This window comes from Brassica oleracea, chromosome C9, assembly GCF_000695525.1.
Source record: "Brassica oleracea var. oleracea cultivar TO1000 chromosome C9, BOL, whole genome shotgun sequence".
Lineage (NCBI taxonomy): Eukaryota > Viridiplantae > Streptophyta > Magnoliopsida > Brassicales > Brassicaceae > Brassica > Brassica oleracea.
In genome coordinates, this window is record NC_027756.1 from 43,028,764 (window position 1) to 43,042,707 (window position 13,944).

General features: G+C 36.9%; 3 protein-coding genes across 5 annotated transcripts; 1 reads left to right on the top strand and 2 right to left on the bottom strand.

Moving 5' to 3' along the window:
* Nucleotides 1-2,363: 2,363 nt before the first annotated feature.
* LOC106315514 (dof zinc finger protein DOF5.3) lies at nucleotides 2,364-3,528 on the top strand. The gene is made up of 2 exons (XM_013753260.1): nucleotides 2,364-2,538; nucleotides 2,626-3,528. The coding sequence occupies exons 1-2, from the start codon at nucleotides 2,515-2,517 to the stop codon at nucleotides 3,373-3,375; spliced, it is 774 nt and encodes a 257-aa protein (XP_013608714.1). The 5' UTR covers nucleotides 2,364-2,514; the 3' UTR covers nucleotides 3,376-3,528.
* Nucleotides 3,529-8,538: 5,010 nt separating this feature from the next.
* On the bottom strand, nucleotides 8,539-11,026 carry LOC106315094 (interactor of constitutive active ROPs 3). Its single transcript, XM_013752864.1, is given in 5 exon segments — nucleotides 8,539-8,548; nucleotides 8,660-8,756; nucleotides 8,759-10,400; nucleotides 10,730-10,904; nucleotides 11,010-11,026. Coding segments are annotated over 5 exon segments (1,941 nt in total).
* LOC106313243 (tRNA-splicing endonuclease subunit Sen2-2-like) lies at nucleotides 10,738-13,350 on the bottom strand. Of its 3 annotated transcripts, none has more exons than XM_013751009.1 (4): nucleotides 13,213-13,350; nucleotides 11,947-12,684; nucleotides 11,320-11,394; nucleotides 10,738-10,904 (listed from the first exon to the last, which is right to left on the bottom strand). In XM_013751009.1, the coding sequence occupies exons 2-3, from the start codon at nucleotides 12,673-12,675 to the stop codon at nucleotides 11,389-11,391; spliced, it is 735 nt and encodes a 244-aa protein (XP_013606463.1). In that variant the 5' UTR covers nucleotides 12,676-12,684; nucleotides 13,213-13,350; the 3' UTR covers nucleotides 10,738-10,904; nucleotides 11,320-11,388. The 3 variants fall into 3 exon arrangements, with proteins under 3 accessions (XP_013606463.1, XP_013606462.1, XP_013606461.1); XM_013751008.1 differs by lacking the exon at nucleotides 10,738-10,904 and adding an exon at nucleotides 11,512-11,693 and having other exon boundaries at nucleotides 10,920-11,394; XM_013751007.1 differs by lacking the exons at nucleotides 10,738-10,904; nucleotides 11,320-11,394 and having other exon boundaries at nucleotides 11,780-12,684.
* Between the last annotated feature and the right edge of the window lie 594 nt (nucleotides 13,351-13,944).

Sequence of the window (13,944 nt, forward strand, 5' to 3'; positions counted from 1 at the left end):
TAAAATTTTATAAATTTGCAATGAAATTATACAAGAGTTTCACTTCTAAAATGACCTCAAACTGATGCATTTTATATGTGCTGAAAATACGCCTATTAACATATGCCAAATAGAAATAAAAAGAGTGGAGATCGACAAATGAATAAAATGTGCCTGAACTGCTGGTGCTATAATTTTCTTATATTAATTAAATTTAAATTCTAGTTTAAATAAGGTCATGATGATCTTGATAAAACTGGGAGCCAAAGGTATGTAGGGTCCAAAGAGAAATATAATGATTATCTGTTATATTTGGAGACCAATGATTGTTTGTGAATGAATAACCAATTTCCATGGCGGAAAACTACAGTCACAACACATGATTCTTACCCAATACCCATTCTATCAAAAATAAAACCCAAGAAAAAGTGTACTAATTAAGTGGGATGTATAGAATAGTGGGTTTTAAAATTAAATTAATAGTATTCTATTTAAAAACAAGATGTAACATGAATCAATACCATAAAATTTAATAGTTTTTGTTTTTGTAGTAAAGAAGCATGTTTTGTAGTAGGCCAACAAAATAAATCACTAGAGGGCAACCATTTTTCTTATTAAGAGTTTAGTCATTCTCTCTTCCCACGACACAACGTTTAAAAATTGGTGCGAGTTAGTAGCTCATTATCTCTTCCCACGTTACAACGTTTAAAAATCGTATATATTGCACAACACTATTTACTAATCTGATGTATATGGTCCTTAGACCAAATCTCGGTCTTCATAGAAGTCTCTTTCCCGAAAACCGATGCGTTTGAGTGATTTGTGTCTCTATGAACTTTAAATCTCCATGGGATAATGCAAATACATCATGAGCTGCACATTCTCCGGCTAGTTCTTTGCTTTTACTTCGTATATATTTAGATCTACGTACAAATCTAAGAATAATATATGTTACTAAAAGTATTTTATTCACAGTTGTGTAGGTTAGATTTCGAATATATCAACTATATATAATAATAACCATACGAAGTATCTTAATATATAATTATGGAATATGATGATAGCTAGTTGTCCCACTTTCAAAAATCATTGGTTGAGTTTAATTATTGAGTACTACGTACATCTGATATGATTTGTTTGTTTTGTCGCAATTTTTTATTTATAATAACGCTTGTTTCAATTTTTTAAAATAAATATATAAATATATAGAATGACTTCAGTATATGTATTTATGATGATAAGCAAATATATAATTTCAGCATAAATTTTCTATGTAATCATGGTTTGTTTTGCCGAAAATTAATAAGTATAGTATATGAATTTGCTATTTATGTGTAAAATTCATATTTCTGTCAGATTGAATCAGAATAATACAAGGGAAACTAGAGATATCTGCCCACTCCCTCTAGTACGATACGAAGGTGATCACTTTGAAAAAGATCGGTCCCATAAGGAAGAAACAAGACATAGCGATGAGCATGGGTCCCTGGTGGTGACAACTCAACGGACCATTGAGACATAAAATAGAAATTACAATACAAAGATGATGAGTGTGCGTAGGAATCCGACGTAGAACATCATCTTTCATCCATCATCGTACGGTCATTGTTCATCTTAAATCAAATAGTAGGATCGATTTTACATTATTGATAACGATTGCAACTCATCATCATCATCATCATCATATATATTTGACCGCTAAAATAATTTGACCAATCCACTATCGTGGAGTAACTTAACGAGAACTCAAAACACGAGTTGAAGAGATAATTAAAAAAGCGCAAGAATTTATTATTGACTTTCCTCAAATTAATTTTCCAATTTATCCTCTCTTGTTATACTGTACGCAAGATTTAAAAAGAAAAAACACACCAGTATAAAAATGAAAAATCATATGAACAGAGTTTTATAAGTATAATTATGCAGTTTAAGAAAGAGATAATTAAAAAAGCGTAAGAATTTATTATTAACTTTCCTCAAATTTTCAATTTATCATCTCTTGTTATACTGTACAAAAGATTAAAAAATGGAAAAACACACCAGTATAAAATGAAAAATCATATGAACAGAGTTATAGGTATACTTGTAGTTTAAGATTTTTTTTTGTGTTTAGGTTTACGCGAAACATTTCAGTGAGGTCCAAAACACTTCAATGGACAGTAAGATACGATTTATGTGTACATAATATATAAATCATAAACGGCGGCTTTATGGTCTCCAAGTCACGTTCCGAATTGGTTCACATTATTCTTTCAAAGCATTGTTTAATTTATCAATATCAATACTAATCAATCTCAGAATATTATACTCCATTAAATAAATAATATATGATCGAGGCCACGACAATTGTGTGTCTCTCTCATCCCACATTCTCGTGTATATATACAAATGCTTGGCTTTTCCTTCTCTTTCACTTTAGTTGATCTACTCATATCCATCATTCCCTCTAGCCTCAAGAAAAAAATCTCCATCTCCTAGATACAAACACTCACTTGGATCTAATAATCTTCAAGGAGCTTCTCAGATTCAGCTCTTATGGATCATTTGTTACAACACCAGGTAAAAATCCAATACAACGATCCACAACTTCAAAATCTTGATTTTATTTAAATTAGAATCTTGATTCATTTTTCTTTCTCTTAAAAGGACATGTTCGGCAATTACAACAAAGCACGAGATGCCATGGGAGTATCAAGTTCACCAAACCCAACCGAAGTAGATCACAATCAGAAAAAACCCTCTCTGGCGACTGGGGCGGCGAAGCCACAGCCACCGGATCTAGCCCTGAGATGTCCACGTTGCGACTCAACGAACACAAAGTTTTGCTACTACAACAACTACAGCCTCTCTCAGCCTCGCTACTTCTGCAAATCATGCCGGAGATATTGGACCAAAGGCGGGACACTAAGGAACATTCCCGTCGGAGGCGGCTGCCGAAAAAACAAACGGTCCACATCTTCGGCGACAAGAAGCCTCAGAACCACTCCAGAACCAGCGTTCTCGGCGGCGAGTTTCGGTGGGTTTGGTAACAATGAACACACTGATCTCCGCTTAGCCTTTGCCCTGCTGAACAAGCAACCTCAGGGGAGTTCTTCGCATATAGGGTTTCCTTCAGCATTCGGTAACTCTAACTCTCATCAGTCTGACATGGAGAGTGTGTTTGGAACAAGCCAGAAAAATGAGAACGCTGGTTATGCGTTTGGAAACGGCAGCAGCGGTTTGGATATGGCCATGAGTGATCCAAACAAGGTCTTATGGGGGTTTCCATGGCAGATGAATGCAGAGGGCTTTGGGATGATGAACATGGGAGGAGGAGGTGGTCACGTAGATCAAGTTGATTCAGGAAGAGAGCTTTGGACCAACATGAACTATATTAGCTCTGGTGCTTTAATGTAGTTCAGATTAAAACCTCAATTTTATTTGGTGTTTAATTTAGGGTTTGGAGTTCATATTTAATGGGAAGGAAAGATGGGGGATAGCTATTTTAAATGATTAAGGAAGTATTACATATATTAGGGCTTTTAAAAGAGTTTCAAACTTGCAATATGGGGGGGATTGTTGTTTCTGATCTACATTGTTGAGTTTCTTAATTTCCTTTTGTATGTTCATCGTTTCATTATGTTTTTAATGAGACATTTTTCTTTTAGTTCCAAAAAAAAAATTATTTGCAAAGTTCATATATATCTGGATTAAATTGAACATAGAGATATTCCTGGAAATGAAGAATTTAACCGCTAATGGTTAACTTTAAACCCTTATATAGAGGCTTCTTAATGGCGCGTTCAGTGACACTGATGTTTCTACTTAAATTAATTGATATTTTTCATTTTGTCAACCGACGTAGTTGATTTACAAGTGACGTAAAGGATCAATTCGGTGATGTTATTGTATATGGTTCCAAATAAATATTGATATAATGTGGACTGGTTGTTAATTTAATACTAAGAGGCATTAGTGACTATCTAATGATGTAGACGATAAATTTTGATAAAGATAAATTAAAACTGAAAGTCTAAATTACGCATCGATGAAGCTGCGCGTTAAAATAGTTTATATTGATATTTATGGGGTGATAATGTAAGACCAGTTAATGATGATTAAGCAAGATCTCACCTAACCTAATTTCGATTACATCGGCTAATGTACACTTAAGAACAAAGAGAATGTTTTAAGCGAATAGAAAAATATCTCTGTCTGTTGGTGGGGTATAGTTGCTTTACACACGGAAACACGTGTTTATGTTATATATATAAATCCATGCATACTTTTATTCTATACACAATACATACACTTTAAATTAATGATTATTACTAATTGGAGTTTAGTTATTGAATAAACACAACAAAATATAGTTTAAGGTGATTTTTTCAGCTATCAGAGAAGATCCAATCAACTGACATAAGGATGTGTTCGGGTTTAGGCACTGTGCCCAAACCTAACATCTCGATCCTAACTCATACTTTCTGTACTCTCGTTCTTTGGGTCTGTCTAATGCTATTTTTAGAATTTAGTCAAAGCATAACTTCTAAATTTTAAAGACATAATATGTAGATTTTATATCCTTTTCATTCTAAACTAAAAATTCATTAAAATTTGTGAAATTATCTTCAGTGCAACTGGTTATTAAGATTATTGGAAATCATGAAAGAGGATCTATAAAGAGTGCAGATTCTTTTATTCATTTCAATAATATGATAAGGAATAGTGATTTACTAGAATTTCCGGCTAAGGAAAACAAATTATCATGGTAAGGGAGAAGAGGAAAAGGGAAAGCGGCAATGATGGTTAGATGTCGTTTAATTAGACTGTGCTCTTACCCTATTTCCATGTTCTTTTACAGAGTATCTTGGGATGGTGGCTTCTGATCATCGGCCAGTGGTGGCTTATCTAGAAGATAAAGTTTCCAGAAGGAAAGGACAATTTTGGTTCGATAAGAGGTGGATTGGACAAGCGGGTCTCCTGGAATCAATAACAATGGGTTGGATAGACCATAGCGAAGAAAGAGTCGGAGGGGGAGCAGAGAGTATAGTAGCAAAAATTAGTAATTGTCGTCATGAAATTGCTAAATGGTGGAAAAATAATCCACCTTATGGAAAAGAAAAAATAATTGAGTTACAACAAGCACTTGAAGAGGTACAAACATATAATACCAGATCTCAAGAGGATATTCTGGAGGTGTCTAGGAAATTACAAGACGGATATAAGGATGAAGAATATTATTGGCACAAAAAAAGTAGGAACATGTGGTATTCATCTGGTGATCTTAACACAAAATTTATCATGCTTTAACGAAGCAAAAAAAGGTTCGTAATAGAATTGTTGGCCTACAAGATGCTAATGGGAATTGGATTACAGAAGATAATGGTGTGGAAAAGGTGGCAGTAGACTATTTCGAAGATTTATTTAGTACAACCTCTCCATCGGAATTCGATAGTTTCCTTACAGAGATTACACCGGGTATCACTCCTCAGATGAATCAACGTCTGTTGAGGCTAGCGACGGAGGAGGAGGTTAAAGAGGCTTTGTTTATGATGCACCCAGAAAAGGCGCCAGGACCGGACGACATGACAACACTATTTTTTTAACACTCCTGGCATATTATTAAGAATGATTTAGTTGAGATGGTGAATATTTTTTTAGTTTCGGGGGCAATGGTTGCACGATTAAATATTACTAATATATGTATGATACCAAAAACGGAGAGACCTACAAAGATGACGAAACTGAGGCCAATCAGTCTCTGTAATGTCGGATATAAAATCATTTCCAAGGTCTTGTGTCAGCGATTGAAAATCTATCTCCCCTTACTCATATCTGAAATTCAATCAGCATTTGTGACAGGGAGAGTGATTTCTGATAATATTCTTATCGCCCAGGAAATATTTCACGGATTGCGGACCAATAAAGCATGTCAAGGAAAGTATATGGCAATAAAAACATATATGAGCAAAGCATATGATAGAGTGGAATGAGATTTTATTAAGGCTTTATTGCAGAAAATGAGTTTTGATCTTCATTGGATTAAATTGATGATGGAATGTATTTCATCGGTTCAATATCGGGTTCTTATAAATGGCCAACCACGTGGCCTCATTGTTCCACATAGGGGTTTACGTCAAGGAGATCCTTTATCACCTTATTTATTTATTCTTTGCACTGAGGCTTTAATTGCAAATATAAAAAAGGCAGAGAGAGGGCAACAAATTACGGGAATGAAGGTAGCTAGAGCTTGCCCATTGATTTCTCATTTGCTTTTTGCGGATGATAGTCTTTTCTTTTGTAAAGCTCAAAAGGAAGAGTGTCAAACTATTCTTAGGATTTTAAAGGAATATGAGGCAGTTTCAGGGCAGCTAATAAATTTTGATAAGTCTTCCATCCAATTTGGATATAAGATTGAAGAATCTGTCAGACAGGAATTAAGAGATATTTTGGGTATTCAGAATCTTGGAGGAATGGGATCATATCTTGGTCTACCAGAAAATCTGGGGGGATCAAAGATCCAAGTTTTCAGCTTTATACAGGATTGTTTAAATAATAGAGTCAATGGGTGGACTTTCAAGTTTTTTCACAAAAGGTGGAAAGGAAGTGATCATTAATTCAGTGATTACAGCATTACCAAATCACACGATGTCCTGTTATCGTTTGCCTAAAGCAACGGTGAAAAAACTGACAAGCGCGGTATCACAATTTTGGTGGAGTCCAGGGGGAAGTACAAGAGGCATACACTGGAAATCATGGGACAAAGTATGTGTAGATAAGGAGGAAGGAGGTTTGGGGTTTAAAGATATCGCTGATTTCAACACAGCGATGCTTGGTAAACAGTTATGGCGTCTAATAGAGAAGCCAAACACTTTATTTTCTCGAGTTTTCAAAGGTCGGTATTTTAGGAATGCTTCACCCTTGGAACCGATTCGTTCATATTATCCGTGGTACGGCTGGCGGAGCATTGTTTCTGCTAGATCTCTGGTTAGCAAATGACTAATCAAAAGGGTGGGATCAGGGTCTTCTATATCTGTATGGAATGATCCCTGGCTCCCAACCACTCGCCTCAGACTAGCTAATAAAAATCAACACAATTTATACCCGGACCTTACAGTAGAGTCCCTCATTGACTCTACCTCGCGTACTTGGAATACAGAGGCAATTAGGGCTTTGGTGGATCCTCAGGATGCGAAACTTATAGAAAGTATTCCACTAAGCAGGACTCAGCGGGTTGATAGAGATGGATGACACTTTACAAAAACCGGAAAAATATACGGTCAAATCAGGATATCAGGTAGAGCGGATTTATCCAGATAGAGAAAGACCACTATTACTGATTAGTGACAGGGTGTATAGCAGTGCGGAAGAATTTACAAGCAAGAGGGATTCAAGAGGATATTTGTTGTGTAAGATGTGGAGCTCCTGAGGAATCAGTAAATCATGTGTTCTTTGAATGTCCTCCAGCTCTTCAGGTTTGAGCACTTTCGAAGATACCATCAAATCCAGCTATTTTTCCAACAAGTTCCCTCTTCACAAACATGGATCATCTATTCTGGAGAGTTTTATCACAGATAGAGGATCACCAGTTTGCATGGATACTATGGTACATCTGGAAAGCTAGGAATAATAAGGTTTTCAGTAATTTGGATATGGACCCTATGGATACACTTAAATTGGCTGAAACAGAATTAACATTGTGGGCTGAGGCACAAATTGTGAATGATCAGAGGACGCCACCACCAATAATAGATACGATATTGCCGTCGATCCCAGGACGATGGTGTTTTACAGATGGCTCGTGGAAAGAGGGCATTATTTTTTCAGGACAAGGTTGGCTCAGTACTTTGGAAGGTTTCGATGGATTGTTAGGGGCGAGAAATGTCCGGGCTATTCTTTCGCCTCTTCATGCAGAGATGGAAGCACTACTATGGGCAATGGAATGCATGAGGAATTTACGTCAATTTCAGGTCACGTTTGCAATAGATTGTTCTCAATTGATGAAGATGGTTTCGGAACCAGAGGAATGACCAGCTTTTGCAAATTATTTAGAAGATATCAAGATCCTGAGAGAGAGTTTCACCCGATCAGAGCTTATCTATGTACCACGAACGCAAAATTCAAAGGCGGATAGTCTAGTACGCAGTGCTAGAAAGCAATCGTCTTTCGTTGTTCACATGGATGCAGATCACCCAGTTTAGTTTACAGAGTCAGTATGAGTCTGTGTTGTTGATGACAAAAAAAAAAAAAAAAAAAATTCTTCAGTGCAATTGTGGGATTAGAATACTTCAGATGCCATTTTTAGGCTTAGGCTTCTCGGGCCCAATACCCATTAAAGGGGCCAATATTCTATAGGACTTCTTCGGCCTTACGGTAGGCTCAGTCATATTTAAAGGGAACAACTAGTTTCACAATAAAAGAATCAACAGTTTTGCTCCTGACTACTACTTGACATAAAATTACCACAACTCAGATGTTTCCAAAATGTGTTTTTTTTTTTCCTTCAGAACATAGTCATCAAACTAATAATTCACATCAATAACAGAGTCAGAGGAGTAGCTCTTACAATCCAACTCCAAATCAACGGTACCTGAGAAGCAGAAACCAAGATGAGCAAAGAGAAAGTCAGTTCCTTTAGAGATTTCAAAGAGAAACCATCACTTATCTAATAAATATATATATGAACTTTAGAATAGATTACCTTATTATTATTATTCTGTTAGTCTCCACCCATTTCTGCGACTTCTTCCACCAAACACCAATCTTCTTAAGCTTATTCCCTGTTTTCTTCTTTGCACTTCATCATCGATATCCTCAGAGTAAGAAGGGTTTCTTTGATTATTGTTGTTTCCAGCAGAGAGCATGGCGTTAGCCTTTTCCGCAGCTTCTCTCAATTGGTTTGATTGAACTTGGAGCTCCCTGAGTTCTGTTCCCATTTCTGACTTCAGTGTCTCGTTCTTGTCTGAAACGATCTGTAGTTGTGTCTCTTTATCCATCAAATCCGCCTTTAACTTCTCGATTACCTCCCTTTGTTGTTTCAGCTCAGCTTCAGCTTCAGCATCTGTCTCTTTCTGGTTCTTCAGTAATAGGTATACGTTATCGGTCTCATCTGAAATAAACTGTAACTCTGTTTCCTTAGCCACCAACCTCGCCTTTAGCTTGTCTAACTCTGTTTCCATTGCTGAGTTTGACGCTTGAGTTGCATCTAGTTGCTCAGTGACTCTAACCGCTCTCTGGCTATTCTTCTCAGCCTCTCTCATTGCAAACCCTAGCTTCATGAGCACGTCTTGTATATCTGTCTCCCTCTTGTGGATATCTGACTTCAGTGTCTCGTTCTGATCTGAAACGATCTGGAGTTGTGTTTCTTTATCCATCAAATCCGCCTTTAACTTCTTGATTACCTCCCTTTGTTGTTTCAGCTCAGCTTCAGCATCTGTCTCTTTCTGGTTCTTCTTTAGTAATAGGCATAGGTTATCGTTCTCCTCTGAAATAAACTTTAATTCTGTTTCCTTACCCACCAACCTCGCCTCTAGCTTGTCTATCTTGGATTTAGCTGTCCTTAATTCAAACCGGAGTTCAGCTTGTATCCTTAACCGAGATGAAGCCTTTACATTCCCCTCTTGGTCATTTTTACCAGAGGCTTCTAGAGCCGCTCTCAGTCGCTCTACCTCACATCTCAAGGAAGATATTTCATCCTTCATCTCATTTGATTCCCCAAGTTCTAAACTTGCATACTCTTTAAGCAGAGTTTCGTGGTTTTCCAAAACCCCCGGGTTAGCCAGAAGTTTGGTCACAAGACCTCCAAGCCATACCATCCTAGATTTTGACTGTTCAAGCTCCACCGCCATTTTCTTATAACTATCAACTGCTTTTGTGCCATCTGACTTCAGTTCTTCTACTGCCTTTTTAGCATTCTCCATTTGCCTTAGAGTTTCGGTGGCTAAAGCCTTCGTTTCAGCGTCTGTTACCTCACAGTCCTTAAGTTGGTTACTAAAATTCTCGACGAGGAAAAGCGTGTCCATTAAGTTTCCTCTCAAAAGCTGAATCTCAGAGTTACGCAACTCAGCTTGTTTCACATGATCAGCTTCAGAAGAAGCCACCATCTCAATCTGAAGCTTGAGTTGTCGGATCTCTTGAACAACAACAGCCAGTCGTCCCCTTTCATTAGTACTAGTAGCACCAAACTCCAAATCCCATCCCTGAGATACACTTCGATGATTAAAAGCACCGGTTTTATCTGTTTCTTCCTCCAAGACCTGATTCTTAGTCTCCTGGAGCTTAGAGGAAACTTCTTGTAGCTGTTTCTTGGACTCTTCTGCTTCTTGCTTTGCTTGCTTCTTTGATGTCTCAGACACACTGACTTGATGTTTCGCCTTCTTCAGCTCCCCTTGAAGCTGTGAGACTAGCGACTCAAGCTCCGTTATTCTGCTCGGCCTCTTCTTCTGTTAGCAAACAAGCATGACAGTGTTACGGCAATCCCAAGGAGATAAAATAAACAGACAATAGAGTGGAAGTTAGTTACATTTTTATCTCTCAACTACTCTAAATTAAATGTTCTACCTAATTTTATATCCCATAGACACGAAATCTAATGTATGCTACATTTTTCCTCATTAAAGTCAAGTCAGTAACATGTTATGATGGAACGGCTTATCTAGGATCATGCAAATAAAAGATAGTTTATTGAAATCTAAATGCACCAACATCCAACAAAGAATAAAACAATAAAAAATTGAATCTGAAATAAGCTTAGTACAAGAGAGGCTCATACCTCGGAGAAAGGACTTGGTGAAGGTTTACGGTCTGAAACTTTTGGACTTGTGTCCTTTGGTATTCTATTATTAGCTGAGATAGCAGATGAAGAAGAGTCTGTCTCTAGCGCTGCTAACTTTAGTGGCCGAGCAGCACGAGGAGACAGCTTCTTGGGAACATCTGGAGATCCATTTCTGCCCCAAAACACATACAAAATCAAAAACAAAAAGATCGACAAGATGAAAATCACGAGGACATTCACACTCAAGCACATGTGCAAGAGAATTACTGATAGTAACAGATCATTAAAGGTCATAATTTGTTGGCTAGAATGGATTTTCGTTAAAAAAAAAAGAGAGAGACTAGAGAAAAGTTGTGATTGAATTTGATTAAACAGAGGCAATGTATTTGAGGACCACAAGAATGCAACCTTTAAGATTCAGTGTTGAATATAACTCCCATAAGGAAACAACAAAAGGGGAAAAGAATCAGCCATAAATGTAAAGAATCTATAGAAAGTCAAAATCAAGATTTGGGTCTGCATACTGTAATATTCTCCCTCCAATTCACAGGATGAATATATTTTGGGTTTATCGAAAAGATATTTACCATCCTCTTCTTTGCTTCTTCAATGTATAGCCTGACCCACCAACAATTGTATAGAGAGCTCATGAATATTCAATACTGAAAGATGGAGACATAGGTTACAATCGAATGGCAAAGAAAACATGACGGTAGTTATTAAAAAGAAAGGATAAGCGTATAAAAATATTTCTTTACGTCTGAATTCATATTCATTACCAGCAAATGAACATCTTAAGGAAGAAACAAAATCTTTTCTCGCACTTCTTACTAATGTCTTATGTTTGCATAGAGATTCGTTGGATTGTGTCTGTGTCGAAACATCTGATTTTATAACAAATGTACTGCTTCTTTTTTTGCTTGAGACTATTCTATTCAAATGAACCTGCTTATCCATAGCTCTGGAACACCATCAAAAACTTGGTGTTTAACATGTCACTCGAAGACTATTTCTATTCAAATGTTACTGCTCATGAGAAATATAATATTATAAAAGATGGTATGAGATTTGAGATTCCCCGAAGAAAGTAAAATGTTGTGTATCTCAATATCAAATATAATTGAAAACAATTGTTTAAGAGATTGATGTGGAAAATCAAAACCAGTACTCAGTTAACCAGGACAGGTTCATCAAAGAGATTTCAAATCACTCACAGTGGTAGCATTTGGTTTTGGATTTGTGGTTTCATCTTCACGATTGAGTTCTGGGCTCCATCTACAAATAGTTTGCTCTTCCACTCTGTAGTTCTCCAAACACAAAGGTAGATTCAAATCCTCTTTTTTAGAGTTACCACTCACATGGACAGTCAATAACGTCTTGGCAACACTGCCGCTTAAACGAACAGCACAATGGACATCTGACCACACTCTTAACCGATTACTATCACCAGACTGAACCAAAACAGAGTATTCAGAGTGGACAAGAGATGGATGGTGACGGTATGCCACGAAATGCACACCGTATTGCAACCCGGATCTCAAAACCCAGTTCTTGGACCGTAAATGTGAATAAGGTTTGAAAAATATCGGGAAGTTTGGTCTTTGTGATTTCATGTACATCCAAGTGTCGACTTCGTTCTCCAAGCAACGGCCTTGGAGGTAGATTTTGATGCATTTGAGATTGTAAAGCAAATAGAAAGCTTCTTCAAAGGATAACTGAATACATTTCTTGTCTTTCTCAGCGGATAGGACGAGTCTGCCAAAACAACAGCGGTCGAGTAGCTCAGCTTGCTCAGGCTCAACCGCTAGAAGCACGTTGCAACTCGAAAGGGAACCGGATGTCTCTGTTTTGGCTAGAGAGAGTTGGAGCTCTGAGACTGAGTTTGAAATTGGTTCCGCAAGAGCTTTGGCTTCAGCACCTTTCCATTTCCATCTGGGTGCCATGGAATGAAGCTGCATATATAGCATTAAAAATCAAACTTTTGAACATAAGAATATAAAAGCCAAAAACAGGTTGAGCAAAATATAAAGCATATGCTTCTGCTTAGTTTATCAGCAGCAACAAGTATTACAGTATAGGAACTCAGACGAACATTGTTAGTGACCAATGGTAAATCAACAATTGACATACTTGGAAGAATCCAAGTTGGAGACAAAGCTATCTATTACCAGCAGAGAGACATACATACTTCAACACGCAAATTGCATCTTAACGTGCCCCTATACATGCTTAAGCTTTTGAGTTTAGCGCAAAAAACTTATTTCAGGCATTTTAACGAACAGTTTCCGTGCACCAATATTCCTTAGAAGATACATAGAAAACATTCAAATAGCTCACAATTCAAATACCAAACCTTATAGAAGTTCAATTATTTAAATGCACCAAAATAAACTCTAACTTCAATGGAGATTCATTCACAATATGATTGATTTGAGGTGTAACAACCGAGTAATTTAGCGAAATCAAAGGTTACTAATTACCTTGATTATCGTTACTGATTCTTTGTTAATCCTCCGCGATCTCGTCGAAGCGGGGAGAGAATTGGACTGAGTTAATTTATTTGATTTTCAAAAATAAAAAAGAGAACAGTAGATTCTTTTGGGAGCATAACTCCATATGACCTCTACCCTCCAAAAAAATCTCCATTTATCCTTTTATTATAATATAATTTTTTTTTCATTTTTTTTAAATAGAAAATGTGGCTAAAGACAGGATTGCCCTAAAATAATTTAGTTATTTACAAGATTCAACCAAAAAGATCCGACCCATACAATACAAACCCTAAAACCCGACCCATCTAAACCAAAACGATGTCGTTTTGAATTACTCAACATTCTCTTCTCCAAAATTTTCAATCATCGGGTCTGTCTCTCCCCCAACCTTCCCCTTGCGACACTCTCTATTGCGAAATCGGAGATTGAAACCCTAGAGTATCCATCTTCGTTCTTCCTTGTTCATTCTCCATCTAATTCGAAAATCCATCTTCGTTCTTCCTTGTTCGTTTGTGTCTCAACTATCTCTTTGTCTCTCTTATCTGAAACCCTAAAGTCTAGACCGCTTCGTTTCTTCTTCCTTCTTTGTCGAAATCGAGGCTCCATCTTCGTTTCTTGTGGTAAGTGATTAGTTTACCTTTATTTGGTTGTTATTTGGTCGAATTTGTATGTAGATTTGAAAACAAATTTGGGGAAAACTTTGAATGTGTCTTATGTTTA